The sequence below is a fragment of the Moschus berezovskii genome, chromosome 14 (assembly GCF_049115385.1).
Source record: "Moschus berezovskii isolate FMDL1 chromosome 14, NW_MosBer_1.0, whole genome shotgun sequence".
In the NCBI taxonomy this organism is placed as follows: domain Eukaryota; kingdom Metazoa; phylum Chordata; class Mammalia; order Artiodactyla; family Moschidae; genus Moschus; species Moschus berezovskii.
Genome location: NC_142473.1, coordinates 19,222,254 through 19,237,005, shown reverse-complemented (window position 1 = coordinate 19,237,005; position 14,752 = coordinate 19,222,254). Strand labels below are relative to the sequence as shown.

General features: G+C 43.5%; 1 protein-coding gene across 1 annotated transcript; it reads left to right on the top strand.

Annotated features, from left to right (window-relative positions):
- The first annotated feature begins 5,899 nt into the window (after nucleotides 1-5,899).
- LOC129554924 (lysine-specific demethylase 4D-like) lies at nucleotides 5,900-7,180 on the top strand. Its single transcript, XM_088843439.1, has one exon. It carries the CDS (start codon nucleotides 5,900-5,902, stop codon nucleotides 7,178-7,180), a length of 1,281 nt encoding a protein of 426 aa, XP_088699565.1.
- The last annotated feature ends 7,572 nt before the right edge of the window (nucleotides 7,181-14,752 follow it).

Here is a 14,752-nt window from a genome sequence, read left to right as displayed (position 1 = left end):
TCCATGTCCAGTTCTAACTGTTGCTTCCTGACCTGCACACAGGTTTCTCAAGAGGCAGATCAAGTGGTCTGGTATTCCCATCTCTTTCAGAATGTTCCACAGTTTATTGTGATCCACACAGTCAAAGGCTTTGCCATAGTCAATAAAGCAGAAATAGATGTTTTTCTGGAACTCTCTTGCTTTCTCCATGATCCAGCAGATGTTGGCAATTTGATCTCTGGTGCCTCTGCCTTTTCTAAAACCAGCTTGAACATCTGGAAGTTCATGGTTCACGTATTGCTGAAGCCTGGCTTGGAGAATTTTGAGCATGACTTTACTAGTGTGTAAGATGAGTGTAATTGTGCGGTAGTTTGAGCATTCTTTGGCATTGCCTTTCTTTGGGATTGGAATGAAGACTGACCTTTTCCAGTCCTGTGGCCACTGCTGAGTTTTCCAAATTTGCTGGCATATTGAGCGCAGCACTTTCACAGCATCATCTTTCAGGATTTGAAATAGCTCAACTGGAATTCCATCACCTCCACTAGCTTTGTTCATAGTGATGCTTTCCAAGGCCCACTTGACTTCACATTCCAGGATGTCTGGCTCTAGGTGAGTGATCACACCATTGTGATTATCTTGGTCATAAAGATGTTTTTTGTACAGTTCTTCTGTGTATTCTTGCCACCTCTTCTTAATATCTTCTGCTTCTGTTAGGTCCATACCATTCCTGTCCTTTATCGAGCCCATCTTTGCATGAAATGTTCCCTTGGTATCTCTAATTCTCTTGAAGAGATCTCTTGTCTTTCCTATTCTGTTGTAATAGTAGACCTCATACGAGCAGGGGGTAACTTTCAGTGACTGAGATGTTGGGGTTTTTTGGTCCTTTAATATAGGTCAGTTGTGGGTATGGTAGTGCAGAGAAATAAAAGAACTCTGCAAAGTCTCTATGAAGACAGTAGCCTGGCTCACATTGCTATTTTCCATTTTAGAAAGAGAAGTTCTCCTTGTTATATTTCAGGAGTATCAGTCTCCCCCCTGGCATATAGCTGTCCTGGAGAGCCTAAGATAACAACTTGGGGGACTGGAAGAAAAAGAGACGAAAGCCGTTTTCAGAAAATATTGCGCCCAACAAAACTCCTTATGTTTTCACTCAGTTACATGTGTACTTAAAGTATTTCCCAGGCTTCCCTGACGACTCAGTGGTAGAGTCTGCCTGATAATGCAGGAGACTCGGGTTCAATTTCTGATCCCGGAAGACCCCACGTGCCTTGGAGCAAGCGAACCCGTGTGCCACAACTATTGAGTCTGTGCTCTAGAGCCCGGGCATGTCCACTCCTGAAGCCCGTGGGCCCCAGATCCTGTACCTAGCAACAAGACAAGTCATCCCAGTGAGAAGCCTGGGCACCACAACTAGAGAGTAGCCCCCATTTGCCACAACTACAGAAAAGCTCGTGCCACAGTGAAGACCCAGCACACACAAAAGTAAATAAATCTTTAAAAAAAGTGTTACTCAATCAGAACAAGCAGCGTTAGGTATACAGGTTAGCTGGAACAATAAACTGGTTTCTAAATTAGTCTTCTTATCCTAAGTAGGCATTTCTCCAAAGAAAATATACAAATGGCCCACAGGCACATGAAGATTCTCAACACTGCTAATTATTAGAGAAATGCAAATCAAAACCACAATGACATCACCTCACACCTGTCAGAATGGCCATCTCAAAAAGTATACAAATAAACGCTACAGAGGGTATGGATATGAGAGTTGGACTGTGAAGAAAGCTGATCGCCGAAGAATCGATGCTTTTGAACTGTGGTGTTGGAGAAGACTCTTGAGAGTCCCTTATACTGCAAGGAGATCCAACCAGTCCATTCTAAAGGAGATCGATCCTGGATGTTCATTGGAGGGACTGATGCTAAAGCTGAAACTGCAATACTTTGGCCACCTCATGCGACGAGTTGACTCACTGGAAAAGACTCTGATGCTGGGAAGGATTGGGGGCAGGAGGAGAAGGGGACGACCGAGAATGAGATGGCTGGATGGCATCACCGACTCTGTGGACATGGGTTTGAGTGAACTCCAGGAGTTGGTGATGGACAGGGAGGCCTGGCGTGCTGTGATTCATGGGGTTGCGGAGAGTCGGACACGACTGAGTGACTGAACTGAACTGAACTTACACCTTGATGGGGAATGTAAATTGGTGCAGCCACTATGAAGAACAGTATGGAGGTTATTTTTAAAAAACTAAAATAATAGAGCTACCATATGATCCAACATAAAATGGATGGGAATGGGTAATTTAATTCAGATGACCATTATATCTACCACTGTGGGCAAGAATCCCTTAGAAAAAAATGGAGTAGTCCTCATAGTCAACAGGAGAGTCTGAAACGCAGTACTTGGGTGCAGTCTCAGAAACAACAGAATGATCTCTGTTCGTTTCCAAGGCAAACCATTCAGTGTCAAGGTAATCCAAGTCTATGTCCCAACCACTAATGCTAAAGAAGCTTCAGTTGACCAGATCTATGAAGACCTACGGGCTTCCCTGGTGGCTCAGAGGTTAACGCGTCTGCCTCCAATGCGGGAGACCCGGGTTCGATCCCTGGGTCGGGAAGATCCCCTGGAGAAGGAAATGGTAACCCACTCCAGTATTCTTGCCTGGAGAATCCCATGGATGGAGAAGCCTGGTAGGCTACAGTCCACGGGGTCGCAAAGAGTCGGACACGACTGAGCGACAGAACAGAACAGAACATGAAGACCTACAAGACCTTCTAGAACTAACACCAAAAATAGATGTCCTTTTTATCACAGGAGATTGGAATGCAAAAGCGGAAAGTTAAGAGATAGCTGGAATAATAGGCAGGTTTGGCTTTGGAGTACAAAATGAAGCAGGGCATTGGCTAACAGAGTTTTGTCAAGAGCACATGCTGGTCATAGCAAACATCCTTTTCTAACAATCCAAGAGATGACTCTACACATGGACATCATCAGATGGTCAGTACTGAAATGAGATAATATTCTTTGCAGCCAAAGATGAAGAAGCCCTATATCATCAGTAAAAACAAGACCTGGATCTGATGGTAGCTCATATCATGAGCTCCTTACTGCAAAATTCAGGGTTAAATTGAAGTAGGGAAAACCACTAGGCCATACACCTAAATATGACCTAAATCAATTTCCTAATGATTATGCAGTGGAGGTGACAAATAGTTTCGAGGGATTAGATCTGGTAGACAGAGTGCCTGAGGAGCTATGGAAGAAGGTTCATAACATTGTACAAGAGGCAATGACCAAAACCATCCCAAAGAAAAAGAAATGCAAGAAGGCATAGTGGTTGTCTGAGGAGGCTTTACATATAGCTGAGAAAGGAGAAGAGAAAGGCAAGGGAAAAAGGGAAAGATATACCCAACTGAGTGTAGAGTTCCAGAGAATAGCATGGAGAGAGATAGGAAGGTCTTCCTAAATAAACAATGCAAAGAAATGGAGGAAAACAATAGAAGCAGAAAAACTAGAGATCTCTTTAAGAAAATTGGAGGCAGAGAGGGAACATTTATTAACACAAGGATGGGCACAATAAATGACAGAAACAGTAAGGACCTAAGAGAAACAGAAGAGATTAACAAGTGGAAAGAGTACACAGAGGAACACACAAGACTTTCTGAAAGGCCTGGACAACCACAGCGGTGTGGGGAGTAACCTGGAGCTGCTATGAATCTGTCGTGTTCACTCGGTCATGTCCAGCTCTTTGCGATCCCATGGACGGTAGCCCACCAGGCTCCTCTGTCCATGGGATTTCCCAGGCAAGAATACCGGAGTGGGTTGCCATTTCCTTCTCCAGGGGATCTTCCCAACCCAGGGATTGAACCCTGGTCTCCCGAATTGCAGGCAGATTCTTTACCATCCACCACCAGGGAAGTGCCACTCCTATAATTTTCAACCTCTCAGTTCCCTGTTGATTGGTTTAAAAATCAAAAGGGCACAGACTACCTGGGCTGACCAATCAGAGCCCTCATCCCATGATTACTGTTGATTGGTCCTGATCAAATTATACCTTTGCCCAGGTATAAAGCCAGAGCCATCAGCACATTGGTCTGCATTTGGAGACCAGCTGCTGAGAGAACACTGTCTCTCTGAATCCTTAAATAGCTCCAGTTGGAATCAGGATTTTGTTGATCAGAGGTATGTCATTTTCTATTTGTACTTGTAAGCAAAAGAGGTATTTTTCTATTACAAGTTTTAAAAAGTTACTATATATATACATACTGTACTGTATACATAGAGAGTGAGAGAGCTACATTGGGATATCCTTTCCTTGTGTTTTTATTATTAAACTATTTTCTGACAAATGGAGCTAATTTTTTTCTTAATTTTTTTTTTGTAAAAATCACAAAGATTTTCAGGAAAAAGCACCTCATTTAGTTGACTGGGATCCAATGGAAATAAGATGGTTTCTAGAACTGGGTAAGGAGTGAGTCAATTAGAAGGAACTTGAAAAATGTGTGGGATCAAATGAAAGACTTTGATTGGATATGAGGACATTAGAATCAGGGTGGTGCTGACTGAGCTGAAACTGGGGTGGGACAGATAGAGCCAGACTTTGAGCACAACCTTTTTATTTAGAGGCTGAATTCTTCAAGGAAACCATTTTCTGGGTTGTAGGGTTTCTTCATTCGGAATTAAGGCTTTAGATTAGTAGAAGGCAAGCACATTGTTTTTTTTTTTTATGTTTGTCCTTTAAAATACAAAGATGAAAAAGACATTTTATATTAGCAACTTTTTCCGCCTGGTAAAATTCTCATTTTATGCATTTTAAGTACAAGTATTAAATGCATATGATTTTGATTTCTTCTTTGGAGGCATCTATTTGTTATTAAAGGAATTGAAACCTTTTTACTATTTCACTTCATAATTGATGTTAATTTGTATATGGGATCTATAGATTTTGTATGCTAATCAGTGTTCAGAAACTTGGTTGATCCATATATTTCTAATAATCTGTTTGTGAATGCAATTTAATAATTAGACTTTAGTTGGAATGTTTCAGATGTTTACCCATTAAGGATAATGCTTGTTAGGAACGTGCACATTGATATCTGTACTTTCTTTCTCTGCCTTATTTCACTTGAAATAATACCCTCCATGTCAACCAATGCTGTTGCAAATGGCAAAATTTCATTTTTGTTTATCACTGAGTAGTATTCCACGAAATATCTATATCACATCTAGGAGGGCAGATATTATTTTGATATTCTGTATTTTTTTATTTGGATATATACCCAGAAATGAGATTGCTGGATTATATAATAGTTCTATTTACAATTTTTAAAGAACCTCTATACAGTTTTCCATAGTATGTACCATAACTGCACCAATTTACATTTCTGTTTAAAAAGTATATTTTTGCCCTTAGATTCAAATTTTGAAATCGAGATTGCTATGAAATTTTGTGTTAAATCAGTTCCATTTGCCATCTACTCCTTTTCAGATATCCTGTATTTTCTTTAGGTTTGGCTTTGAAACTTCCATGAAGACGCTTTTTGCCACAGTGAGCTGAGAAACTGCCAGGCACTCAAGCCTGTGAATCCCGGGAGGCCTCAGAGGCGCTTACGTCCCCAGCCAAAGAAAGTCATAGAGCTGCAGGCTGAGGCAGGGCTTGGTTCAGGGAGCCTTCCGCTCTGGGAAATACCCTCTTTCTTTGGCTACAGAATACAGACACGGGTGGATTGTCCTTCTGGGGGATTAACAAGCTGGAAAAGATACCACCTCATTGGTTTAAAAGTTCTAGTCTGAGTCACTGCCCCTCAGACACAGCAAAACTTTCCAAAAATAAAGTCTAGGGAAGAGGTTACTCCCTAACACTCTCAGGTATCCACAGCGTACCTAAGACCCCGAGAGGCCACTGCTGACTATACTGCAGCCATGCAGGCTAAGCACTTTCCTGCCCAGAACCCAAGTTGTAAGATCATGACCTTCCACCCAACCATGGAAGAATATGCGGATTTCAACAAATACATTGCTTACATAGAATCGCAAGGGGCCCACCGAGCAGGCTTGGCTAAGATAGTTCCACCCAAGGAATGGAAAGCCAGACAGACCTACGACGATATCGATGACATCTTAATAGCCTCTCCGCTCCAGCAGGTGGTCTCAGGGAGGGCAGGTGTGTTTACTCAATATCACAAAAAGAAGAAAGCCATGACCGTGGCAGAGTACCGCCACTTAGCAAATACTGAAAAATACCAGACTCCATTCTACTCCGATTTTGAGGAACTGGAGCGAAAATACTGGAAAACCCGCCTCTTTGAGTCCCCAATATACGGCGCGGACATCAGTGGCTCTTTATTTGATGAAAACACGAAGCAGTGGAACCTGGGACGCCTGGGAACCATCCAGGACCTGCTGGAGCAGGAGTGCGGGGTGGTCATCGAGGGCGTCAACACCCCCTACCTGTACTTCGGCATGTGGAAGACCGCCTTCGCCTGGCACACGGAGGACATGGACCTTTACAGCATCAACTTCCTGCACTTCGGGGAGCCCAAGACGTGGTACGCGGTGCCGCCCGAGCACGGCCGGCGCCTGGAACGCCTGGCCGGCGCGCTCTTCCCGGGCAGCTCGCGGGGCTGCGAGGCCTTCCTGCGCCACAAGGCGGCGCTCATCTCGCCCACGGTGCTCCGGGACAACGGCATCCCCTGCGGGCGGGTGACGCAGGAGGCGGGCGAGTTCATGGTGACCTTCCCCTACGGCTACCACTCGGGCTTCAACCACGGCTTCAACTGCGCCGAGGCCATCAACTTCGCCACCCCGCGCTGGATCGATTACGGCAAAGCGGCCTCGCAGTGCAGCTGCGGCGAGGCGCAGGTGGCCTTCTCCATGGACGCCTTCGTGCGCATCCTGCAGCCCGAGCGCTATGAGCTGTGGAAGCGCGGGCAGGACCGGGCGGTGGTGAACCACGCGGAGCCCGCGGCGCCGCGCGGCCAGGAGCTGAGCGCCTGGAGGGAGGTGCACTCGCCCTGGGGAACCCGGCTCGCCAGCAACTCCCAGGAGCCGCGCCAGACCCCGCCGAGGAAGCCAGGTCCATCCGCTCCAGATCACCACCCGACGGGCAGATGTGTTTCTCGTCGTCGTCCTCGGGAAAGGGGTACTCCAGAGCTGACTGTCCGACCCGGGCGAAGAGGAGCCTCTCCAAAGACTCAGATCTGAGACGCAGCCCCGCCCTGCAGAGGGACCCTGGATGGAACAACCCAGCCCCTGGGCTCCAGCGTCCTGCTAAGGCCTCCGAGTATGACTGCTTTTAGGGGAAGCCTTTGTACCTCCACTGCTCTTGGGAGTGGACGATCTTCGAGACTGCTCAACACTTACATTTCAGAGCTTTGGGTATTAGCAGGAGGGTCCCTCCTGTGTTGCCCCTGAAAGTGTACTGGGTTTTTGAGTCTTTGATGTACTGGGAAAGTGTTCTCTGCCAGTATTTGTTCACAACTATATTAAAGGTAACTAGGATGTTAACATCTGACTTCATTTCTGGTATTGTTCAATCATTTGAGAGGTGTTTAGGCACTTTTCTGAATTATTATATCGAACCATTTCAAGCAAAAGTTATTTTTATGAGCTTGTTGCATTATGTGGTGTTGAATGAGTTTGGGGTTGATTGCTGGGTTCTGGCTGACTGGCTGGGTTGGGGGATTTGGTTTGCGGCCATATATTAAGGATGATGACTTGGTGGAAATCGCCTAGGACTTGTCTGACCCAAGTTGCTAGGAGAGATGAGCCAAAATAGGATTAAAAAAGCCATCATCTGAAAATCTTCTAACTCTCCACTGCCTTTTCAGTGCTGTGTGTCTATTTCACATGGTTAAGTCATGGATACATCCCAGTAAATGAATCCACACATAAATGAACAAGACAATTTCAAGTGGGCATACATTCTGTGAAGCAATGAAAGTCTAGTTCGAGTGGTCAGGAAATACTTCCTAGAGCAGGAGACATTTCCCAGTCCCAAATGACATAAAGGGAGGTCCAGAGCCGGTTTCCACTTGGAAGAAACAGTGGTGTAACAGACCCACCATCAAGCTTGGTATTGTTTTTGTAGGATAGAAAGTTTTCGCACACTCCTTTGTGTCTGAGGCATAGAGAGAGGGGGAGGCAGGATCTGGGGTATGTAGGACCTTGTAGCTCATGTTAAGTATTTGAGTTTGTTCAACTTGAAATGAGAAGGCTTTGGAAGTTTAAAACAGCACTTGACATGATACAATTTGCATATTTAAATAACCACCTCCATTGTTCTGTGAACCATGTAGGGGCAGGAAAATGTAGTTGAGTGTATGCGTGCTCAGTTGTGTCTGACTCTTTGTGACCCTGTGGGTTGGAGCCTTCCAGGCTTTTCTGTTCATGGGATTTTCCAAGCAAGAATATTGGAGCAGGTTGCCATTTCCCAAGTCTCCTGTGTCTTCTGCACTGGCAAGTGGTTGTTTTACCACTGAGACACCTGGGAAGTCCAGAATGTAGTTAGAACATCTAAATAGTACAGGTGAGAGTTGATGGTTACTGAGTTAGGCCCTAATTATGAAAATGTACAGAAGTGGTCAAACTCAGAATCATTCCTGGAAATTGAAAATGATAGTTTGGATGCAGAAGGAAACATTTCAGAGATACAAACCACGTCTCTCTTCCTTCCCGCTCTGCCCCAGAGAATTTCAGTAAGACTTTGGAATTGGAAGCACCATGTAAAACTAAAGGCTGGAGTCATGAAAAAGTAAGGCTTGTTTGAAACTCTGATTGAGGAGTAGCAAAAGCCCATAGGGCTTCCTCAGTGGCTCAGTGGTAAAGAATAAGCCTGCAATGCAGGAGACGCGGGTTCGATTCTCAGAGGAGGGCATGGTGACCCACTCCAGTACTCTCGCCTGGAGAATCCCATGGACCGAGACACCTGGTGGACTACAGTCCATGGGGTTGCAAAGAGTTGGACATGACTGAAGGGACTGAGCACACATGCACAAAAGCCCGTGTTTCATTCTTATCACCATTCTTAGGCAACTTTGCGGTAGTGTGTTCTGTGGAAAATTGAAGCTGAGACTGAACTCATAACCCGGGCACAGTGGGGGATGGTAGTAAGATGCTTGGCTGACAAGATGATTAAGGCTTGTTTTGAGATGGTGGAACCACAGGATGGATGCAGACTAGGATTACTTGGAAGGCAGCAGCCCTAGAAAGCAGCAGGACCAGAGTAGATTTTTATGCTGCTGCTGCTGCTGCTAAGTCGCTTCAGTCGTGTCGGACTCCGTGCGACCCCATAGATGGCAGCCGACCAGGCTCCGCTGTCCCTGGGATTCTCCAGGCAAGAACACTGGAGTGGGTTGCCATTTCTTTCTCCAATGTGTGAAAGTGAAAAGTGAAACTGAAGTCGCTCAGTCGTGTCTGACTAGTAGCGACCCCATGGACTGCAACCTACCAGGCTCCTCTGTCCATGTGATTTTTCTAGGCAAGAGTACTGGAGTGGCTTGCCATTGCCTTGTCAGAGATCTTTATGAACAGGAAGTAAACTTTCATGTGATAAGTAACTGCAATATTGAGGGATTTTGGTCCTTTAATGTAGGAAACTTTTAGATACAGTACTTCGGAGTAATAAGGAACTCTGAAGTCTCTATGAGCCTGGCTTATATTGCTATTTTAAATTTTAGAAGCTGAAATTCTCCTTGCTATATTTCAGGAATATTATAATCTCTTCCCCTGTAGATGCATTTCATGGAAAACCTAAGCTAACAAAATTGGGAGTTTTGAAGGAAAAGAAACAAAAGCTATTTTCAGAAAATACTGCTCCCATTGTATTCCTTATGTTTTTCACTCACTTTCATTCTTAAAAGAAAAATTTCCTTGCCCAATGAAGACAAGAAATATAAAAAGTACAGTTTAGCTTTACCAATATACTGGTTCCTAAATTAGTCTTCCTAAGTAGGCATTTCTCCAAAGACATACAAATGGCCAACAGGCACAAGAAAAGATGCTTGACATCTCTGTTTATTAGAGAAATGCAAATCAAAACCACAGTGAGATCACTTCACACCTGTCAGAATGGCCATCATCACAATATCTACAAATAATAAGTGCTGGAGAGGGTGTGACCCTCTTACACTTTGGGTGGGAATGTGAAGTGCTACAGCTACTATGGAGAACAGCATGGACATTCGTTAAAAAAACAAGAGTGGAGCTACCATACGACCCAGCAAGCCCACTCCTAAACATCCATCCAGAAAAGAGAAAAGCTAACCGGAAAAGATTCATGCACCCTGGTGTTTATAGTAGCACGATTTACAACAGCCAAGATAGGACTTCCCTAGCAGCTCAGCTGGCAAAGAATCCGCTTGCAATGCAGGAGACCTGGGTTCAGTCCTTAGGTTGGGAAGATCCCCTGGAGAAGGGCATGGCAACCCCCTCCAGTATTCTGGCCTGGAGAATCCCATGGACAGAGGAGCCTGTCAGGCTACAGTCCATGGGGTCGCACAGAGTTGGACACGACTGAAGCAACTGAGCACTCACACACAGGGAACTATATTCAATATCTTGAAATAACATGAAGAAAAATAATCTGAAAAAACATGTATAACATTCACTTTGCTGTACATGTGAGTCTAATACAACATTGCACATCGACTATTACATTTGAATTAAAAAATAATAATCTTGAAAGGATCAGGAGCTGGGAGTGGTAATAAATGGGACTCATCAAGTGATTCTATTCAAAATTCTATTTTACTTCATGTGGATGGACACATTCAGTTTGGACACTCTTAATCTGGACTGCTCTTCTCAGGACAAGATGCCCATAACCAGCTGTTTCTCCATGTCTAAGAGGTTTTTGCTAAACTTAATCTTGGAAAAACAAGACCACTGACAATGAAAATTATATACAAGCAAGAATTGAGCCACCTTTGTTCTCATTGCCATGATCTCTTTTAGGCTCCTCTCCACTTCTGAAAAATAACAACCACGAGTTCAATGTATATTCACCAAGTGTACAGACAGAAGTCTAGAACATCAAAAGCAGTACATTTCACACGGGTTTGTCAGTGTATCCTCACCGTCACCTCTTTAAACTGTCAGTGTTACAGGGACTTCTCTGGTTGTTCAGTGGTTAAGAATCTGCCTTGCAATGCAGGGAACATGGGTTCAGTCCCTGGTCTGGGAAGATCCCACACGCCACGGGGCAACAAAGCCCATGTGCCACAACTGCTGAAACCTGCCCATTGAGAAGCCTGCACGGGGCAGTGAAGAGTAGCACCTAGAGAAAGCCCGTGCGGCCACGAAGACCCGGTGCAGCCAAAAACACTGAACAAATATTTGCAAAAGTCAATATTACAGTTGCTGCTGCTGCTAAGTCACTTCAGTCGTGTCCGACTCTGTGCGACCCCATAGACGGCAGCCCACCAGGCTCCCCCGTCCCTGGGATTCTCCAGGCAAGAACACTGGAGTGGGTTGCCATTTCCTTCTCCAATGCATGAAAGTGAAGTCGCTCAGTCGTGTCCGACTCCTAGCGACCCCATGGACTGCAGCCTACCAGGCTTCTCCTTCCGTGGGATTTTCCAGGCAAGAGTACTGGAGTGGGGTGCCATATCCTTCTCCCAATTTACAAGATCGAAATTATTATATATATAGACCCTAATCAGCTCAACAGTCAACTAGATTGGTTTAATTTTTAAAATTTTATTCAATGTGCTGCTGATAGTATGATAATGTCTAAACCTTTGTGAATTCAGACAATGCTTTTTACACAACAGCTTTGTACCTAGGATTACTGGTTTGTATTCATGCTCATTTTGAACTTTCTAGGAAAAGCCTGATTACCCTCCAGTTTCCATCACTGTTGTCAGTACAGGAGGGTTCTGGTTTCTCCATATCTTGACCCACGTTGTACATTGTTAGACCTAATCTAAATGGACAACGGATAGCATTTCACTGCTTTTCCCTGAGTGATACTGCACACCTTGTGCTGATTGGCCATTTGGATTTCCTCTGTTGTGAATGACCTAAGGCTCTGCCCAATTTTTTCTTGGTTTGACTATATTTTGTTGTTGCTATGTAGGACTTATGTGATATTGATAATATTAATTCATTGTCAGTTTCATGTATGATGAAAAACTTCTCCTAACCTGTAATTTCTTTTAATTTTTTTAACATCACTTTGTCAGGGTTCTTCAGATTAGTAAAACTGATAGGAGATGCATGTAGCTCTTATTAGAGGAATGTGTTTACCCCTGGTCTGTCAGATGCTCAGCCTTCTTTATGGTCCAACTCTCACATCTGTACATGACTACTGGAAAAGTCATAGCTTTGACTATATGAACCTTTGTTTGCAAAGTAATGTCTCTGCTTTTTAGTACACTGCCCAGCCCCTACCCTGGGGCTTCCCTGGTAGCTCAGACAGTAAAGAATCTGCCTGCAATGCGAAGACCCAGGTTTGATTCTGGGGTAAGGAAGATCCCCTGGAGAAGGGAATGCCTACCCACTCCAGTATTCTTGCCTGGAGAATTCCACGGACAGAGGAGCCTGACAGGCTACAGTCTGTGGGGTCACAAAGAGATGGACAAGACTGAGAGACTAATACTTTCACTTTTTTCTTCTAGGTTTGTCACAGCTTTTCTTCCCAGGAGCAAGCATCTTTTAATTTCATGGCTGCAGTCACCATCTGCAGTGATTTTGAAGCCCAAGAAAATTAAATCTGTCACTGCTTCCATTTTTTCCCTCATCTATTTGCCATGAAGTGATGGGACAGGATGCCAAGATCTTAGTTTTTAGAATGTTGAGTTTCAAGTCAGCTTTTCCCCTTTCCCTTTTTCACCTTCATCAAGGGGCCCTTTTGTTCCTCTTTGCTTTCTTGCATTAGAGTAGTATTATCTACATATCTGAGGTTGTCGATATATCTCCCAGCAATCTGGATTCCAGCTTGTGATGAGTCATCAAGGAAGACTAAATATAAGGTACTCTTCCATTGCTGCTAGACCGATTGCTAATTTCTTTCTGCTATTTCTTAGGATATTTGCTTGGTTTGACTTTTAATCAAGTTACTTTGTTGCTGGTAAGATTGGTTTAAGAATCAAAAAAGGACTGAAAAAAGTGTTGACCAATCAGAGCCCTAATCACATAATTACTGTTGATTGCTGCTGATCAAATTATACTGTTTCCCAGGTATAAAGCTAGAGCCTTCAGGACATGGGCCTGCATTTGGAGTCCAGTTTCCAGGAGAACAGTGTCTCTCTGTGTCCTTGTATAGCTGCAGTTGGAATCAGGATTTTGTTGGTAAAAGGTAGGTCCCTTTACTTGTGTTATTTGTGCTTCTGAGGGAAAGAGTTATTTTTCTTACCACAAGTTTTAAAAAGCAACTTTAGTCATGCACACACACACATATAGAAAGAGAGAATTACACACTGGGATATTGTTTTCTTGAGTTTTATTTTTAAACAATTTTCCAACTTGTGGAGTTAATTTTCTTCTTAATATTTTCTTAGTAAATTGCAAAGATTTTCAGGAAAAAAAGCACCTGATTTGTTGATCCAATGGGAATATGAGGGTTTCTAAAACTGGGCAAGGGGTGAGTCAGTTGGAAGAGACTTGAAAAACATGTGGCTTCCCTGGTTCAGATGGTAAAGAAACCACTGCACTGAAGGAGACCCGGGTTTGATCCCTGGGTCAGGAAGATCCCCTGGAGAAGGGAATGGCTGTATTCACTCCAGTATTCTTGCCTGCAGAATTCCTTGGACAGAGGAGCCTGGCAGGCTACTGTCTATGGGGTCACAAAGAGTCAGACACATGACTAAATTGACTAACACTTTCTGAAAAACATGTGGGATCAAATTAGAGAGTTTGGTTGGATATGAGGGTATTAGAATTAGGGTGGTGCTGATTGAATTGAAATTGGAGTGAGACATATAGAATTCAGCATGTTTCATTTAAAGGTTGAATCCTTCTGGGAAAACATTTTCTGGGTTGTAGTGTAACATCATTTGGAATTAAGACTTTAGACTAGAAGAAAGCAAGAACTTTTTTGACTATCTTTTTTTCCTTTGAAGAATAAAGATGGAAAAGATGACATTTTATATCAGAAAGCAACTTTTTTTCCTGATAAAATTCTCATTTATGCATTTAAAGTACAAGTATTAAATGCATGTAATTTTTAGATTTCTTCATTGGGGTTATGCATTTCTATTACTAAAGAGATTGAAATCTTCTTACTATTTCATTTTATAATTGATTATTAACTGGTGTATATTATCTATAGATTTTGAATGCGAATCAGTATCTAGAAACTTGGTTGAACTCTTTATTTCTAATAATTTGTCTAACAAAGCAAATTACTGAGTAGATTTTAATCCATTCCATTCCATTCAGTCGCTCAGTCGTGTCCGACTCTATGCGACCCCGTGGACTGTAGCCTACCAGGCTTCTCTGTCCATGGGATTCTCCAGGTGAGAATACTGGAGTGGGTTACCGTTTCCTTCTCCCGGGGATCTTCCCGACCCTGAATGTTTCAAATGTCTACCCATTAAGGATAATGCTAGTTAAGAATGTATAAATTTGTGTTCTGTACTTTTTCTGCCTGCTTTTGTTTACAGAGGCGCTCTTTCTCTTCATGGTAGATTTTCACTGCATCCCTAGTTTACCATAACATGATTTGCGATTTGCTTGTACTTCTCTATTTATTCTTCCCATTCATGGTTTTACACTTTTAATGGTCTGTCAGTTGCCTTTTGGTTTCAGTTATCTTTTCTATTGGGTGTATGTTTT